Raw genomic sequence first — 18,011 nt, 5'->3', positions numbered from 1 at the left:
TTCACAACGCAAACTTTATTAAATCACTTTTGATTCCTTAAATATATATTTTTATTATTTAAAAATAAGATATAACAGCGTGAGCCTGAAACAAATTTAACAAAATTAATATCACAGTATTAATAAAGTGCAAGGTTAGCCATGTTTTGAGTGTTATCTCTTATTTGGCTATACTTGTCTAAAATAGCACCATTTGTTATTTTTTGAGTAGTATTATAGCAAGCCTGCTAAGTCTTCCGAATTCATTTGTTTTTTGTTTCGTTGAAAGTTAAATTGAGAGAATGTGTTATATTGTAAATACTATTAGTATAATAATATTAGATGACTCTCTTTTTCAAGTTTAGGCTTAAAAATCAATTGGAAGTAGTAACCTGGAAGTATTACGACGAATTTCAACCCCTAAACCCATCTGTGCTTCTCTTAACATGGTCAACCATCCATAACAGTTTTCTCACATACTTGAAATATGCTTTAATTTTTTATGATTAATTAATGCCTGTTAGTCTTTAAAGTTAAATGAAGAAAAACATTGCAAATATTAATTAATCAAAACTATTTTAGATCAAAATTAATTCTGTTTTGATTTTACCAGATATTTTATAAGTGACAATTGATTAAGTAATTAATTTTATGACTTGTTCCCTCTTACCTCATGTCAAGAGGTGTCTTGTGTGGACAAATACGACTTTTTTTAGCAGAAAGAATCTATTTTAGAGTAGATGTTTTTCAATCCTTTAAGGGAAAAAAATTAAGTTGTATCCAGATTTATCTTAATATTTCTTAAAAAAAATTATGCAGTGGAAAGTCGCGTATCCGGAATCGGCGGGACTTTCCGAAGTCCGGATAATCGATTTTTCCGTATAATAGACCCCCAAGGTAAACAGAGATTAAAATGATCTGAATCTAAGAAGCAGAAATTAAATAACATTATTTTTCGGGCAATAATATTTTAGTAATAGAATGATATCTAATCAATCAAAAACAAAATATTTAAAAAATAATAATTATTGCTATTATAAAAATAAATATAGGAAACTAAAAAAATTTACAGTTATGAAAATATTAATTGCTCTCTCCGCCATTTTGAACTAGAACGTTCCAAGCAAGAAGGGGAAATTCCCGTCATTCATTCATTAAGGTGGGTAGGTGAAGAAGCAAAATTCATTTCCTTCTTACTTGTCATTCAAGTTGAAGGGGGGGAAGTGACAAGTTCTTATTTTCTCTCCTGTCATTGGCTATCAATCAAGCATAAAGGCGTGGCATGCTGATTGGGTTCTCTTTACTTTTTCTTGTGTAACTAAAGGGGATTCCCCCTCCACTTTAACGTTTGCTGTGTTTACCCTTTTTCACAGTACTTCTTTCCCTAACACTTTATCAAAAAGGTTCCAGGAAATGCCTCTTTTACTAGCCAGCTGCACAGGAAAGAAGGGGGGAGGGGACTCAATTGTGCTCTTTTGAAAACAAATCTCCCCCCCCCTTTCCTGCATTCCAGAGGAGGAGCCTTACTAATGGTATGGTCTTGGTAGATCCTCTGTTCTCTTTTCTGTTGATTTATGGGTTTAATGCATAGATCACTAGAAGCTAAGAAAGGAAAAAACCTGTCAAAATACTTTTTTTTTTTTTTTTTTTTTTTTTTAAGAGAGTGGGGAAGATGAAGAAATGTTTGTTTATTTTGATTGTTAAAAAGTGTCCGGGAAATTGACCCTTCCGGAAAAGGGACGTCCGGATATGGGACGTTACACTGTATATGCAAATAAGCTAATGTATCATTTAAAAGGAATCTCGTTAGCACCCTCAATATGAAGGTTTTAATTATTGATATAAATACATTAAATATTAAGTATTAAGTGCGGACTTAATAGATCTTTTTACTAAGTGTTTAAAGGCAAATTGTTTGTGAATATCATAGTTTTGCACACTTTTACTGTCTTTCATGCAATAGTGTTCTTAAGAATCATATTGCTTTTAATTCATAATATAAAATAAAATGATTAAATTAGCATTTTTTTTTGAAGAAATAAAATTTTCAAGCAAATTTCATCTAAAAAAAAGTTGTATTTTGAATAGTGATTTATTTAATCATAATTGCAAAGATTTTGTTCTTCTGACTTTTGTTATTACTATATTTAGTAGTTTTTAATTAAGTTTAATATTTGTAATTTCATGCTCTACTGTTTTCTAATGAGCATGTAACTGCTAATATTTTCATGTTCAGTGCAATTTAAATGTAACCCAATTTTTTAAATATTATGAATTAACTGCTAATATTAAAATTACGATATTTTGAAGAGATTTAAAATTTTAAAAAGCAATCTTTTCTCTTAATATTTCTGTAAGACACATTTTATTGAAATTGAATTAAAAAAATTGTCGGGAAAACTGATTTGTTATGTGCCTGCAGCCATTTTTTGGGATTTTTTTTCTCGCCAACATTGGTGATATTGATTCCCGATGTGGTAATAGCATTAAGTGTGATATAATGATTGGGAGAGTGGGTGAAGTAGATGTTTTTACTTAATATATTCACTGTTTTTTCCCCTTCAAGTTTAAGTGTAGTTGCCCGATATAAATTTGTAAGGATTCACTACTGTTTTTTTTTTAACTACTCTGATACATCCACAAAATCTTCATTAGACCTGAAAATAAGCAGTCGCCGCCTCTCTTCACATGGCAAGTCAACAAAAAAAAAAAGATGACAACTTAAACTAAATGAACTACCGGTGACTTTTTCAGATTGTTTTTTTAAAATTTTTTTAAAATTTATTTTTTGAATATCATTTAATGATAAAAGTGCATCAACACAGAAAGACTCTTGAAAACAGAATTGTCATTAAAATGTTCAATGTTTCAATTCAAAATTTTGATCCTTCAGAATCTATCAATTTGTGATGGAAAGATTCATGTGGAAGAAAAATTCTTTAACAGTTCACATATTTCAAAGTTGTATTGTATATGTTAAATGTATTTTGCCTCCCCAAATATTTTTAAATAAAGTTCTTTAAAGTCGGTATTTTTAACTAAATTTTGTCACATATTTATATTATTTTTATCCTTGAACTAACTTTTTGTAGCTGCAGTTTATTTCTAATATGAAATGTTTTTAAAAATATTAATTTAATCCAAGAAAAAAATAAGTATTTATTAAATGAAAAGGATCTATCATATTGGTCACTGACTTTTTTGCTTTGAGGAAAAAGTGACTACTAATTCATTATTCTACTGGTCACAGGCTACTAGCAGAAAATTTAAATTTTTAGGTCTAATCTTCCTATCCATGTTTATAGTAAATTTAAGTGCAATTATTTCCTGTTAGAATTTTACAAGGAATTCACTATACTAATGTTTTTTTTATGGTTAAAGAACTGTGCAGATATTATTTTCATTGTTTAGATAAGAATTCTCAAATTAATCTTGATGTGATTCACAGAATCTTAGTACCTGAGTGTAACTACCATTTTTAGTTAGAGGCATTTTGTTTTGAATAGTGCCTGGGAATGTTGAATTTGCTGTTCATGAAAGAAGTATATTTGTTGTATGAGAAAATATTTAATATGCCTGTGGAATCAGTATTACATTTATTATTGCTGTTTATCTGATAAAATGATGTTTAACGATAGGCATAATTTTAGTTATTTTGACAGAAAGAAATAGGATGCACATTTTATAAGTAACTTCAATGTGTTTATATTTTATGCATTTATTATAGTAGGTATCTTTTTATGGTATGCATATTTAGCATTGTTAAATAATATAATAATTGTGTTGTGTGTGTATATTTCAATATTTTATGAAGCAGAGTGATAACAAAACTGTTGCCTGGGGTTAACCTATTTGATATAGATCTGCCGTTATTTTATTAATGAAATGTATGTTTGTGCTAAAAAATGATTAATACCAGTAAACTTTGAATTTAATAGGGTTGTAATACTTTATTTTGTTTTTGGCGTCATACGCAGATGCATAAGAAGACTGTTGCCTGTGGTATAATATTTGATATAGATCTGCCTTTATTTTATTTTTGAAAAGCATGTTGTGTGGTAAAAAAAAACCGTAATGCAAGTGTATTTCAAATTTATTAGTGTTGAAGTATTTGATTACTTTTTGGCATGTGATGAAAGCAGCACCAATAAAAATGAGTCAAAAGTAGTTTTCAATAAAAAAAAAAAAATTGCTGAAAATCGGGTGCTAGTGCATAACAAATCAGTACCAATAGGTGCATTATTATTGTTTATATGGTTTACACTAGCATAAAGTTTGGAAAAGACGCGTTGATGCTTAGGAAGTAAGATTAGTGCTACGAAATCAAATTGGCTGTTGGAAACTAATGAATAAATTAATGTTGATTTTCAGGTTGTTTGGGCTGGCTGGGGACATGCTTCAGAAAATCCAAAATTACCAGAACTTTTAAATAAGAATGGAATTGCATTTATGGGTATAATTTTTATTTTAATATTAATTATAATAACTTGCTTTATTGTTTGTTTTAGGAAAACATGAATTTTTTTTAAAAAACATATTTTTTAATAAAGTTTATTGATTGCATAGTAAATTCAAAATCTATACATTTAATTTCATATTGTTCTTTATCTTTTGAAATAAATTTAATTAGTTAATAAAATTATTTTTATGAAATCAATAAAGAGTGCTGTCAAAACTTAAAGATCTCTTTGAATATTATCATAAAAAGTTGGATTTTTGTTCTCTTTAAATATTTAATCAAATTTCTTAGAAATGTAATTACATTCTTGTGTATTATTGCATGTCAAAAATACTCAGAAAAGTTTTATTTCTTTTTGCAAAATAACAAAATATTAAATAGAAAATGTTCTTAAGGCCAAAGATTAATGTTTAATTTATCAAAAGCCATAATTTTATTAATCATAACATAAAGTCTAACTCTTTGTTCAATGGAAATTTTATAAGTTATGTTCATGTTGTTAAATTAGTGAAATTGGATGAAATTTTAAGAAATTATCAAGTATATAAGAAAAAACAGCGCAGCTTTAACAGAGTAATCTTAAAATTTGGTGAATGTATATTCTATTCATCAATGCAAAATGTATTGTATCTATATAATTTTTATGGATTTCAGAAATTTTTTTTGTAAAATTAATTCTATCAAATTGTGCAAACTTAAAATTATTGATTTTTGTAAAAATGTTGAATTTCACTTTTAATTATAGATTGTGATTACAGAAAAATAATTGAACATTCAAAGAGTTTAATGAAAATAGTTTCTAAGTGACATTTTAGGGAATTTGAGTAAATTGGCTTTAAAGTTTTGTTAAGTTGGCTTTAAGTTGGTTAAAGTTGGCTTTAAAGTAAAGCTTGTTTTTTCTTACGTTATGCATTCTCTCTGTTTTTTTCCATATTTGTGGAGGCAATTTTGGGTTATGTTGATTTGGTCCGAATTCTCTATGAGGGAGGATTTTTAATGCATAAAGAACTTTAGAGTTAGTGACCGGATTTTCACACACAATGTTGCACATCACATGATTTGAGGTGTCCACTTAATGTGTCTCAATTTAATAGTGTTCACCATTAATATGAAATTAAGCACAAAAATATACTTAAACTGTAAAGATTAATTTGTCTGCTTTCTTTTTAAGGATTTATTTTAATGAACATGTTTTCAGTAGTTCAAAAAAACAGTTAGTTCGTTTTGAATTAGAAAAATATTTTCTTTGGAATAATTATTTTTTTAACTAAATATTAAGCACTGAAAAAGTTAATTTTACAAGACCTAAGTGTTAGTGAAAAGTCCTAATTGTTTTTAATTTTTTATATTTCAGGTCCTCCTGAAAAAGCTATGTGGTCTCTAGGAGATAAAATTGCATCATCGATAGTTGCTCAGACTGCTGGCATTCCTACTTTACCTTGGAGTGGTTCAGGTATAATGCTCTTAAATCTTTTGCTTATCATATACAGGTTTATTCAGTATAGTAGTTACAAACTTGGAGTGAAGGTCGGATATATTTGGAAACACATCATTGCATACCATTCAGTTTTATTCTATGATAACATTGCAATCAATGACATTACTGACAACCCATGGTTAAAGTTGCTTTCCTATCATGGTCTAACTGTTTGAGTATATTTTAATGAGTACTTTTATTTACCTGACTTAATGTTAAAGTTATGTTTTTGAATCAATCACTGCTTTGTCATAATTTACTGATTAGGTAATCGAATTGGCGAGCTCTGCAAGATAGTCACAAAATCAAAACCTATGATATAACTCAAAATCTGAATTCATTTTACTGTATTTTTTGACAAACTTTATTAGGGAACATGAAATGAATTAATATAGAATTAGGATAATTTATATAAGTAAAAGTACTAGGTCAAATGCGCATAAAAAGGTAGTATACAATAGGAAAGTATCCAGGGTGGCATCTGATGACATTTCAGACCATAGATTACTGTGCAGTTCTCATTTCTTATGATGTGCCCTACATCTCCTTCAAGTTTGTAACAGCCGCATTGAATCACTCTGTAGATTTTTGTCCTTAACCTATGCATAATTTTTAAATATTTCATTAGATGCCATCACAGATTTATAGATTTCATTAAGTCTGATAGTTCATTATGATAATAAAAGAAACCTCAAATTTTTTTGCTACTTTTTTAAAAAACTCAGATTAGTAGTTTCATTAGTAACTTTTTATGGAGAATTTCAAGTCAAAATTTTTGAAATGAATGATATAAAGCTACCATTAAAAATTAAAATTCTTATTTGATATTACTATGAATTAAAAAATACCAAAACTTCTAACTTCTCATTGTAAATACTTTTGTCTTCTTTGATTGCTTATATATTTGTAATTATATTTTTCTTATTAGACTGGATTAATATTTTATTAAAAATTTCTGTTAATTTTGTGGAGGAGATAAAAATGTGATGTGAATAAAGTACTACTACTACTTTTAATTATGCGGAACAACTAACATTTTATTGTATTTAATAGTTGAATTTTTGTGTTATATTTCTTTATTCATATTAAATGTTCTTATATTTTTAGCAAAGTTTATGTATCATTGAATTTGTATTGTTACGCTAAACAAGTAATGAAATTTTAAAATACGGTGTAACGTCCCATATCCGGACGTCCCTTTTCCGGAAGGATCGATTTCCGGGACACTTTTTAACAATCAAAATAAACAAACATCTCTTCATCTTCCCCTTTCTTAAAAAAAAAGGTATTTTGACATGTTTTCTCTTCTAGCTTGCACTGAATCCCTGATTTATGCATTGAACCCATAAATCACAAAGGGGAAGAGAAGATCTACCAAGACCATTGAGTGACCATCAGTGACACTCCTACTCTGGAATGCAGGAAAAAGAGGGAGATTTGTTTTCAAAAGACTGCAACTGAGTCCCCTCTCCCCTCCTTTCCTATGCAGCTGGCTAGTAAAAGAGGCATTTCCTGGAACCTTTTTATTGAAAGAAAAGGGTAAATGCCACCAGCATTAACATGGAGGGGGAGTCAAAATGGAAAATTTGAATAGGTCTAAAAGGATACATGTCCTTGAGAAACATTCCTTCTTCCCCTGACTATGTCATATTTAGGAGGTGGGGGAAATAAAGGGGGTAACGTTCTTTCATTAGCAGATTCTTTCAGTCATAGGAGAAAAAATAAAGAGAACCCCATCAGCGTGCCCCGCCTTTATGCTTGATTGATGGCCAATGATTGGATTGGAGAGAAAACAATAATTTGTCCCTTCTCCGCCCTCAACTTGAATGATCTCCTCTTTGCACTTATTTTCTTTCACAAGTAAGGAGGAAATGAATTTTTCTCCTCCACCTACCCACCTTAATGAATGACAGGAATTTCCCTTTCTTGCTTGAATCTTTCCAGTTAAAAATGGCGGATTATTATTTTCATAACTGTCAATTTTTTTTCGTTTTCTATATTTTGAGCAATAATTTTTTTCTAATATTTCATATTTGATTGATTGGATAATCTAATACTAAAACATTATTCCCTTAAAAATAATGTTTATTTATTTTTTGCTTCTTAGATTTAGATCATTTTAAGCTTTGTTCCAGAGTGACGTGAATTTCCCCTTCCTGCTTGAATCGTTCTAGTTCAAAATGGCGGATTAATATTTTCATAACTGTAAAATTTTTTTCGTTTTCTATATTTTCAGCAATAATATTTTTTTTCTAATGCATATTTTATGTTTGATTGATTAGATATTCTAATACTAAAACATTATTCCCCTTAAAAATAATGTTTATTTATTTTTTGCTTCTTAGATTCAGATCGTTTATTCGATCATTTTAAGCTTTGTTTACCTTGGGGATCTATTATACGGACTTCTGGAAGTCCCACCAATTCCGGATACGCGACTTTACACTGTAGTTATATTTTTCTCTGAAATATTTTAGCTAAACTTTCCAAAATGGCATGAAATTCATGATTATGCTCACAAGTTTATTATACTGAATATTTAGTATTTACTTAATATAACTGGATTTTTAAAATATTTCTTTCAATTTTTATTTTGAAGTTACTCAATTTTATTTTTTTATTATTATTTAAAACTCGTTTTTTCAGCAAGTACTGATTGTAAGATTTTTAGCGTATTAGTTTTTTACATCCTAGTATAATTTTGAAAACTTGTACTAAATTTAAGATACTCAGCATCTATAATTAAAAGTTTTAGAATTTTATCGATTATATTGTTTTTAATATTTGAAGTCTGAATTATAACTCATAATGTAGTGTGTAGTTTTATTTTTTAATTACAGGCTTGAAAGCTGAATGGAATGAAACTCATGGCAGCAAAATTAAAATCCGTTCAGAGCTATACAAGAAGGGCTGTGTTTCAGACATTGATGATGGACTAAGAGTATGTTTTTGTTTACATATTTTTTAATCCATGTGTTTAGTGATATAAATGTCTTATTTATTATTTGCTTAGTTTCTGAAGAAAATAATTGAAGTTTTTAAAATATATTTTTATCGTTTGTCTTTGTTCTTCAATTATTTCATCAAGTGAAAAAATACCTTGTTAAGTGATCAAATAAAAATGATTGAGTCTCATTTATGACTTTTTTTTATTCTGCTTTATTTGTTCCCTGATTTTTTTTTTGAGTTTAAAATCTATTTGAGTTATTGTAAAGTAAGATCTTTTGTTTACATTGAATATAAGCTTTTATTTAAAAAATTAAAGTTCAATTAAAATTATTTATTATATTTATTTTATATTATATATATATATGTATATATATTTACATTACTTGTAATACAACTACTTTTGATTTATCAAAGTGATACTTTCATTGCCCTAGAGTTCTCCTATGTAAATAATATGCTTAATTTAGCTGCTTAAGGGTAACAGGAAAAAAAAAACGTTCTATTGTATAGACCAGAAGCTCAGCAGGAACACAACAAATCCATGATGATGAATATTGAAATGAAGTTAGAAATGAAATTTTTTTACCAAGAAGTTTTTTTACCATATTATGAAAAGTATAAAATTTTACTACTGTTGCGAAAAATAATTGCGAACAGGTAATAGTAGAGTAAAGCTCTCCTGTAACAGCCAATTGTCAGAAAAAGGGTCATGGAGGTTAAACCTCCACAATTTTGAGACAAACAGCATGATAGTGGCAGTATTGTGAGCCTGCTGCCTCTACTTCTCAGACTAGCTGAGACTCCTGAAACTGAAGCTGAATCGACTTCAAGCTGCCACAAAAAGTAAATGAATAAATAAATAAAAACATTTGAATATGATATAAGGAGCTATGGTTGTCTACGCCGTCAAAGAACACTTATACTTATAACTTAAGACTACTTTGGAATTATTCGCCTTTCATAAATTGCAGGTGTGTTGCATGCCTTAGTTTTTATTTTTTGTTTTGTTAATTTATTACAAAATTGAAAATATTTTATGTATGTATAGCTTTTCTACTGTTATTCTATTATTATTTTTTTAAATTTAGATTGCTCAAGAAATTGGTTTTCCAGTAATGATTAAGGCATCTGAGGGTGGTGGTGGAAAAGGTATTAGAAAAGCAACAAGCATAGATGATTTCCCTACACAGTTTCGACAAGTGAGTAATTTCGTAAAATAATTACAGTTAATTTGTTAATTCTATTTTAACAGGCTATTTTTCTTATTTATATGTTAACATTATTCATTACCTGTTTGAAAAATATTTTTCCTTGACGTGGTTAGAAATTTTTCTTTATTTTTTCAATAACATAAGGTTTAGTAGTGTATTTTCAAATATAAACAAGGAATAAGCAATCGTCAAGTAGTATGTAAAAGTAAAAATATTAAAAAAATGAAATATTATTTATAATGCTCAGTCATGTCATTGTTTCTCATGTCTTTTATTGTGATAATTGCTATTTCATCAAAATAGGAACTGAAGTACGAAAATTATAAATAAATGAATGTAGAAGTAATTAATAATAATGTTACATGATAAAATATTTTTAATTTTAAAATTTATCTGTTCAAATCATTAATGTTATAGCAGTGTATCACCACACCATTTGTGATTCTACTGAAGAAAATAAAATTAAGTCTTAAAATAAATAATTTAAATCTCTTACCGTATTTTCTGGTAAGAAAGCATCGGATCGTCGCAAGCGCCGCACATCAATAAAAAAATACATTTACAAAAAGTTTTCATAAGCGCTCCTCCAATGTAAGCTCTGCAGAGGAGCTACACCGTGCTTATCAGCATCCTTATAGAAAGAGACCTTTAAATTGTCATTTAGAATATCTGTATAATAAAATTTTTTTTTATACATTTCCTAAAGTAAAGTTTTAACTTCTAAATTGTAAAAAAAATAAAATCTGTTAACCGGTTCTCTCACTTACTGTTTAGGCAAGGCTGAAACTATATCTTCGTTGATACGGGTTAATTTGGAATAAGCTTGATTAGTAAATAATCCCTTTAAATGGTCTAAAAATAATGTTAAATACAGCAAAATATTTTTAAATATAAATGATTTTTTTACATTACAGTATAGGACCCCAAATCCGGCACTCACGGGACCGACGAAATTCCGTATTTTGGAATTTGCAGAGTTTCAGATCTCTTCTGGAAATTCCAATATGGCTCCCATATATTACGATAATTCAATTACGCTGTTAATTTCAGAAAAACCAATACATTTAGCTAACCAATAAGTTTCAATTGTAGATTATGATGGGGTGAATTTAAAACTGTCCCATCTTTAGAAATTTCATTAATTAAAATAATAAATTTCATTAACTAAAATAATAAATTTCATTAATTAAAATAATAAATTTCATTAATTAAAATAATAATCTATATGATATAATCAAGAAAAAATAATCCGTAGGAGAAATAATTCAAGATGAAATAATCCGAATCCTCCGAAAAAGAAATAATTGTTTCTTCTTCAGCGCGAGATCATTGTACTCGTTTTTTCTTTTGCATAACATTTTGTTTTAACAAAAGATGCTCCCCTCGCAAAAAGAAAAAAAGCTAACAAGGAACTACAAATAAAGTAACAATTAATGCTAACAATGAATAACTACAAAAAAGAAGCAAACAACTAATAACGATAAAAAAAAAACAAGTTAACAAGTAACAAGAAAAAGTAACAGTTAATAAGTAATAAAAAGATAAATAAATCAAATTTAAAAAAAAGCAGCAAAAGGGATAGAATTCATCTTGTACACCAAGTAAGAAAGAAGTTTCAATGTCAAAAGGGTGTGGGTAATTTATGGTGAAACAGGAGAGGGAAATGTGGGGATAAACCAGTAAAGCACTTGCACAGCTGTCAAAATTTATTGATCAGTTTCTCCCAACTTGCATTTCTTTATTTTGTTTATTGGAAATGCAGATGTTTTTACTTTTCCACTGCTTTAGGAATAGATGTTTTGTTTGACACAGATTTATTATTTTTTCTCTTAATGTTTTTATTTTTAAAAGAGAAAATATAGTTACTTACTTCAAGAGAAAAAAATTTCAAATAAAAAGTAAATATGACTGATTTTTTTTCTTTTATAAATAAAAATTTCTTTAAAGAAAAAAAAATTGGTCAGATCAAGTGCCTAATTTCGGGTCCTGCCGGATTAGGGGACCCATACTGTACTACATATTTACATTTTATAATTATTTTTTATTTTATTTTATTTATTTATTTTTTCGAAACATACCTCTTTTATTTAACTAAGAAATCAGTTTATAAGTCGCACCCATAACAACGATGTAGCAGCAAAAATTAAATATATTAAATTAATGCTTTATAAATATTACTAAAATTTAAAATTAAAATATAAATTAAAGTATAAAATGTGTAGTCTAACAAAAGGAGGAATCTGTTATTAAACACTTTGGACAAACTGCTCAAAATAATATTTTTACAATCGGTAATCACTGGTGGTGCCATCTCTAGGTTAAGAATTATATAACTGACTTACATTGCAACATATTTACATTTTACAACTTAAGTGGGTCGCATCCACTTTGCACACTTTTTAAAGTGGGTCGCATCCACTTAAAATTTAGTTTCACTCAAACCCTTCAAATTCGCTGCATTCAGAATCCGAATGAAACAATTGAAGCAATTCTTCATCCAATTCAGCATCATCATTATTTTCATCTGTCGGATCACATTTTTCTTCGATAGAAACACTCAGGATTATTTCCGCCTGCAGAAAACCTAATTTTATATTGTCCAGAGAAATTGCTCTCCAAGCTTCTGAAACCCATCAAGCTACTTCTCCATATGAAGCTCTTTTTAAATTTCCGTTTTTTGTGTACGATTAATTTTCGCCAGCCATCCATGCCTCCCAAAGTTTTCTCATGTGGCTTTTGAAACTTCTATTTACTGTTAAATACAGCGGCTGGAGTATTTTTGTTAGCCCACCTGGGATAACAGCTAAAGAAGCTGAAGCTTTTTTTGCTTCATTTTTCACAGAGTCCAACAAATGTGCCCGCATCGAATCCATCACAAGAATGCCACTTGGCTGGAAAAATGACCCTTTTCTTTTACGTCAGACTTCATTAATCCAGTCAATTTTAATAATTTTTTTCCTAGTCTGTAATATTTTCTTAGTACATGAAAACATATTTCTTTGTTAGGTGCAAACTGAAGTTCCTGGATCTCCCATTTTTATCATGAAAATGACTACATGTGCTCGTCATCTTGAAGTCCAGTTATTGGCTGATGCCTATGGCAATGCTATTTCATTATTTGGAAGGGACTGTTCAATTCAAAGAAGACATCAAAAAATAATTGAAGAAGCACCTTGTGTTATTGCGAATCCTGATGTTTTTGAAAAAATGGAAAAAGTAAATAAAAAGGAAAAAGTAATAGTTGTTAACTAATAAAGTTTAATTTGATATTATGATAATTCTAAATATTCATTTATAGGCTGCTGTTAGACTTGCAAAAATGGTAGGATATGTTAGTACGGGTACTGTAGAGTATCTCTATGAAGATGATGGTAACTTCTACTTTTTGGAACTGAATCCTAGACTTCAGGTAAATGCTTGTTGTTTATAAACTGTTAAAATATTTAATTACATTTTGTTTTAATTTTGTGATTTTTTTGTATTCAGGTTGAGCATCCATGTACAGAAATGGTGGCAGATGTCAATCTTCCTGCTTGTCAACTTCAAGTTAGTTTCTTACATGTGTTTAATTAAATAGTTATCATTCTTCTTTTTTTTAAAACTGATCTGCAAATCAATATTTTATATTCTATTTTTTGATAGTCTTGATTTGCTTTAAATCCATGTGGAATTCTGATAGGTTTTTTGTTGCAGTTATAACTGTTAATTTTCACATGATTTTTTTTAAAATCATAATTTCATTATGATACAAGAAATTCAAATCGTCACTCTGATTATTCACTTATCTACAAACTAATTCTATCTTTTTTCGGAAATTATTACAGTAGAAAACCAATTATCCGGGATGCTCGGGACCATCGCTATCCCAGATGTCTGAATTTCCCGGTTTTCTGGATCGACCAAAAAGTGTCGTTAATCGATGTTTTATTGAACCTGAATTAAAAGGAAAAAGTGTAATGCTATCCCGGATGTCTGAATTTCCCGGTTTTCTGGATCGACCAAAAAGTGTCGTTAATCGATGTTTTATTGAACCCGAATTAAAAGGAAAAAGTGTAATGCAAAAAGTAAGAGAAAAAAGAAAGTACTCCTAACTTTAAAAAGAAAAAAGAAATGGTAGAAAAATAACATTTAAAAGAATAAAAAAATTTGCAAGTTTAGACAAGAAAAACAAGTTTAAAAAATACAAAATTCTCGTATTTATTTTATAAAAATAATTACAATTCCTAAATTAACTAATATAAACAAAACCAATGGTTAAATAACGCAATATATTTCATACCTAATTATACGGGGGAAACGATAAAATAAAAGGAAAACTTATTAATCTAAATAAAAACACTTGAAAATTATCGAACCGAAACGATAGTTAAAAAAGGCACTAGCATAAATATTAAAACCCGGAACAAGGCAAGATCAACGGAATTTTAAAAAAAACCTAATGATAAAATTTTATGAATAAAAAGAATTTATTGAGTGCGAAATTTATCGTGAAAAGAAAAAATATCAAACGTAGTGGAATCAGAAAAACAAAACTGCAATCTGCTTTATAAAATAATCCTATGTTTAAATTAATAAACAATTCTCCTTTTATTTTTTTTTTGTTCATAAAAACATGATATTTAATTACAGCAGATGTGATTCCACATCAATAAAAACTTGCAAATGATACCGCACTTCCAAAGAGTGAGAATTTATTCAGAAGAAAAAGATTTTATTTTTATTAGCCGATGTCAAATAGATAAATATATTTTTCTATTTCATCTTCTGTTCACTGATATGCATGCAATGCATTTTCCCCACCCCCCTCGTAATCAATCAGAAAACGAAATCAGCATGCCACACCCTTGAGCTTGATTGACGGCCTAAGGGAGAAAATAAAACATTCCTCCCTTCCCTGCCTTCAAGGTCACAGAGGAAATGAGGTTTCTCTGGGTAAACGGTGAAAAAAATTCTCCCCTTCCTTTCATTTTCCTCTACTCAACTTCAAGGATGAGTTCAATTTCCGCTTTTTTTCATAATCGTTCTATTTTAAAATGGCGGGAAAACCGATCAAAATTTTTCCCGGTTTTCTGGTTTCCCGTTTATCTGGATACCGGATAAATGGTTCTCTACTGTATTACTGATTTTCGTATATATTTTAAAATCTCTATATTTATATAAAATTTTTTCTCAACACATGAATTTCGAAATGTAGATTTAAATAACCCATTTTTGACGCGTCCGATTCATGCGATTTTGTCGTGTTTTTTTCGTGAATCTATTTTCAGTTACTGCGTGAGTTTGATGGTTTTTGAAATCCTTTTTTTTTAATACTGGCAAATAATGACTGGCAAAGTACAAAAAAAAGAGAAATATGTAAAATTTTTTCAATATAAACATACTATTTTCTGTGTTGATTAGAAAAAATTTCTTAGTTAAAAAATGTTTTCTTTCTCTCTTCAAATTTTATAAATGTTATTTTTGTGTATAAAAATGAGGCTTTTATTTATCTATGCCTGAAAAAAATTAGTGCTAAAAAAATAACTGCACATTAAAAAAAAAAAAATTAGCTACTTTTTCCTAGCAATCATATGTTACATTTCTTATTGTATCAATGTATAGTAATTTAAATAAATTTGTTATCTTATTCTTTGTAAGGTATTTTATGGTACAGTTAGAGCTTGAAATACCCGATGGCTGAGTGATAACGCTTCGCACTCTCAAGCTACAGGTCCTTGGTTCGATCCTCGGGCCAGGCAAGGTTGACTCAGCCTTTCATCCCTTTAGTGGGTCGATAAAATGAGTACCAAGCATGCTTGGGGACTAAATACTGAGGTTTCCGCTTTTGTCTGACCACCCAATTGGAACATTTGCTCTTGCACTCCAGAGCCCAAGGTAAAAAAAACTGAGATGGGCACAGTAGGCCTTAGCCCTTGTCGAGCTGCTGAATTTAGTTTTGTTAGAGCTTGACACTCTAGCATGAACAATATTTGGATAATTAACCACTGAATGCATAGGTTATTCACTATACTGTATTTTCTGGAATAAGTGCATTATGAAGATAATTTTGTAGTTGAAGTGGTTGAATAATTGGAGTTGAAGGTTTATGTTGATTATGGCATATATCTGTACTTCACAGTTTAGGATGGGATAGTATAATTTTTCATATAATCATTTTAGATGGTTTACATAATAACTGTAGAATAATAATAATAATATGTTATAAATAGAATAAAATAGTAAAATATATGTTGGAAATAGATTAAATTGTAGACGATGAAAACGGGATCATTATCATAAGAAAACTTTTAAACAAATTTAATACTTTGTTAATTATTGTGAAATAGATAATTTTGAAATTTTTTTTGTATTTCAGATTGCTATGGGAATTCCTCTATATCGTATTAAAGATATTAGACTTTTGTACAAAGAAAATCCTTGGGGAGACAGTCTTATTGATTTTGATAATCCTCATCATAAGCCTCGCCCATGGGGACATGTTATTGCTGCTCGAATTACTAGTGAGAATCCTGATGAAGGATTCAAACCAAGTGCTGGAACTGTTCAAGAATTAAATTTTAGGAGTAATAAAAATGTGTGGGGTTATTTTAGTGTAACAGCTTCAGGTGGCTTGCATGAATTTGCCGATTCCCAGTTTGGTCATTGTTTTTCATGGGGAGAAAATAGAGAAGAAGCTAGAGAGTGAGTTAAATAAGTTTTAATTATTATTTGATCCTGTTATTTTATGATTTTTGTTCTAAATTTTTTATTTGTCTGCAGGAACCTTGTAATAGCTTTGAAAGAATTGTCTATTAGAGGAGATTTTAGGACTACTGTAGAATATCTAATAACATTGCTGGAAACTGCTGATTTTCAAAGAAATTGTATCAATACAACTTGGCTTGATCACTTGATAGCGGAGAAAGTTAAAGTAAGTTTTCCAAATTTTTCTTATTTTGTTCTAAACTGCCTGGAATTAAATAATTATACTGTAGCAAGATACATTTTAAATTTTTTTTTAACAGTATACACAACATCAAGCTGTGAAATTGTTTGATACAGGATATATATATTGTAGTAATTTGACTATACATTTTCAATGTTATTCATAAAAATATGCAAAAAGTAGTTATGTTTGATCCAAGCTAATTTTTCTTACCATCTAACTATTATTAAGTACTTACTTTTCATTTCTGAAATTAAATTATTTGAAACTGGTATGTTTTCTGAGGGTAAACTATTTTGGCAATTTTTTATTTTCACCAAAATCCTAGATGATTGCCAGTGTTTTAGTTTGGGAAATTGTTGCTGAGCACAAGACTTGCACAAAAGAAATAACATTTTAATGCAAGGATAAATGAATGAGAGTCACTGGGTGAAGGCGAAGTATCATAAGAAATTGATTATAATGTACAGGTGGCAGATTGAACATTTACATATGCATGAAAGATTGAACAGGCTTGGTTGAACACACTGGTTTTTCATGATTAAATATGTCATTGGAAAAAAATGTTATTAATGATGTTTGTGAGGAGCTGATGTTATTGGAGTTGTTTTGTAGAAAATTATGGTGCATTGTGTAATTTGTGATTTGGCAATCTTTTTGAAAACTTAGCTTTTCATGGTTATATTTTTAAGTAATTAAACATTCAAGTGGTAAAATGAAATTATTGTCAATAAATATTAAAATGAATTTTTAAAAGTAGACTGGTTTTTAAACAAAAATTTTGAAAGTGAAATTCTGTGCATTTTCAAATTGTTTTAAGTACTTTATAGTTTAAAGACATGACTTTGTTTACTTGTATTAATTAAAAAAAACAAAGATTCAAAATTTCCTAATTAGAACTATGCAGGGGTGCTACGCCTGCGCCATTTGCGACAAACTGAGACAAAACGGCATAACTGCACCATTTTGCGACATTCAGCTCAGTTTCTGCCAAAGTTGCGCCATTCTGAG

General features: G+C 28.9%; 1 protein-coding gene across 9 annotated transcripts in view; it reads left to right on the top strand.

Moving 5' to 3' along the window:
* The window catches only part of ACC (acetyl-CoA carboxylase), a 165,717-nt gene that overhangs the window by 56,242 nt on the left and 91,464 nt on the right, over positions 1 to 18,011 (top strand). For all 9 annotated transcript variants that reach the window (XM_087155609.1, XM_087155613.1, XM_087155610.1 and 6 more), the window contains 9 exons: positions 4,351 to 4,432; positions 5,793 to 5,891; positions 8,756 to 8,856; positions 9,953 to 10,063; positions 13,082 to 13,291; positions 13,374 to 13,484; positions 13,562 to 13,621; positions 16,431 to 16,756; positions 16,835 to 16,985. In XM_087155609.1, the coding sequence (XP_087011735.1) occupies positions 4,351 to 4,432; positions 5,793 to 5,891; positions 8,756 to 8,856; positions 9,953 to 10,063; positions 13,082 to 13,291; positions 13,374 to 13,484; positions 13,562 to 13,621; positions 16,431 to 16,756; positions 16,835 to 16,985 (1,251 nt within the window). The remainder of the gene's footprint in view (positions 1 to 4,350; positions 4,433 to 5,792; positions 5,892 to 8,755; positions 8,857 to 9,952; positions 10,064 to 13,081; positions 13,292 to 13,373; positions 13,485 to 13,561; positions 13,622 to 16,430; positions 16,757 to 16,834; positions 16,986 to 18,011) is intronic.

Source organism: Parasteatoda tepidariorum, chromosome 12 (assembly GCF_982258835.1).
Source record: "Parasteatoda tepidariorum strain Cologne lab strain chromosome 12, Ptep-v5.0, whole genome shotgun sequence".
NCBI classification, from domain to species: domain Eukaryota; kingdom Metazoa; phylum Arthropoda; class Arachnida; order Araneae; family Theridiidae; genus Parasteatoda; species Parasteatoda tepidariorum.
Note: the sequence above shows the minus strand (reverse complement) of the source record. Positions and strands in the feature narration are given on the sequence as shown.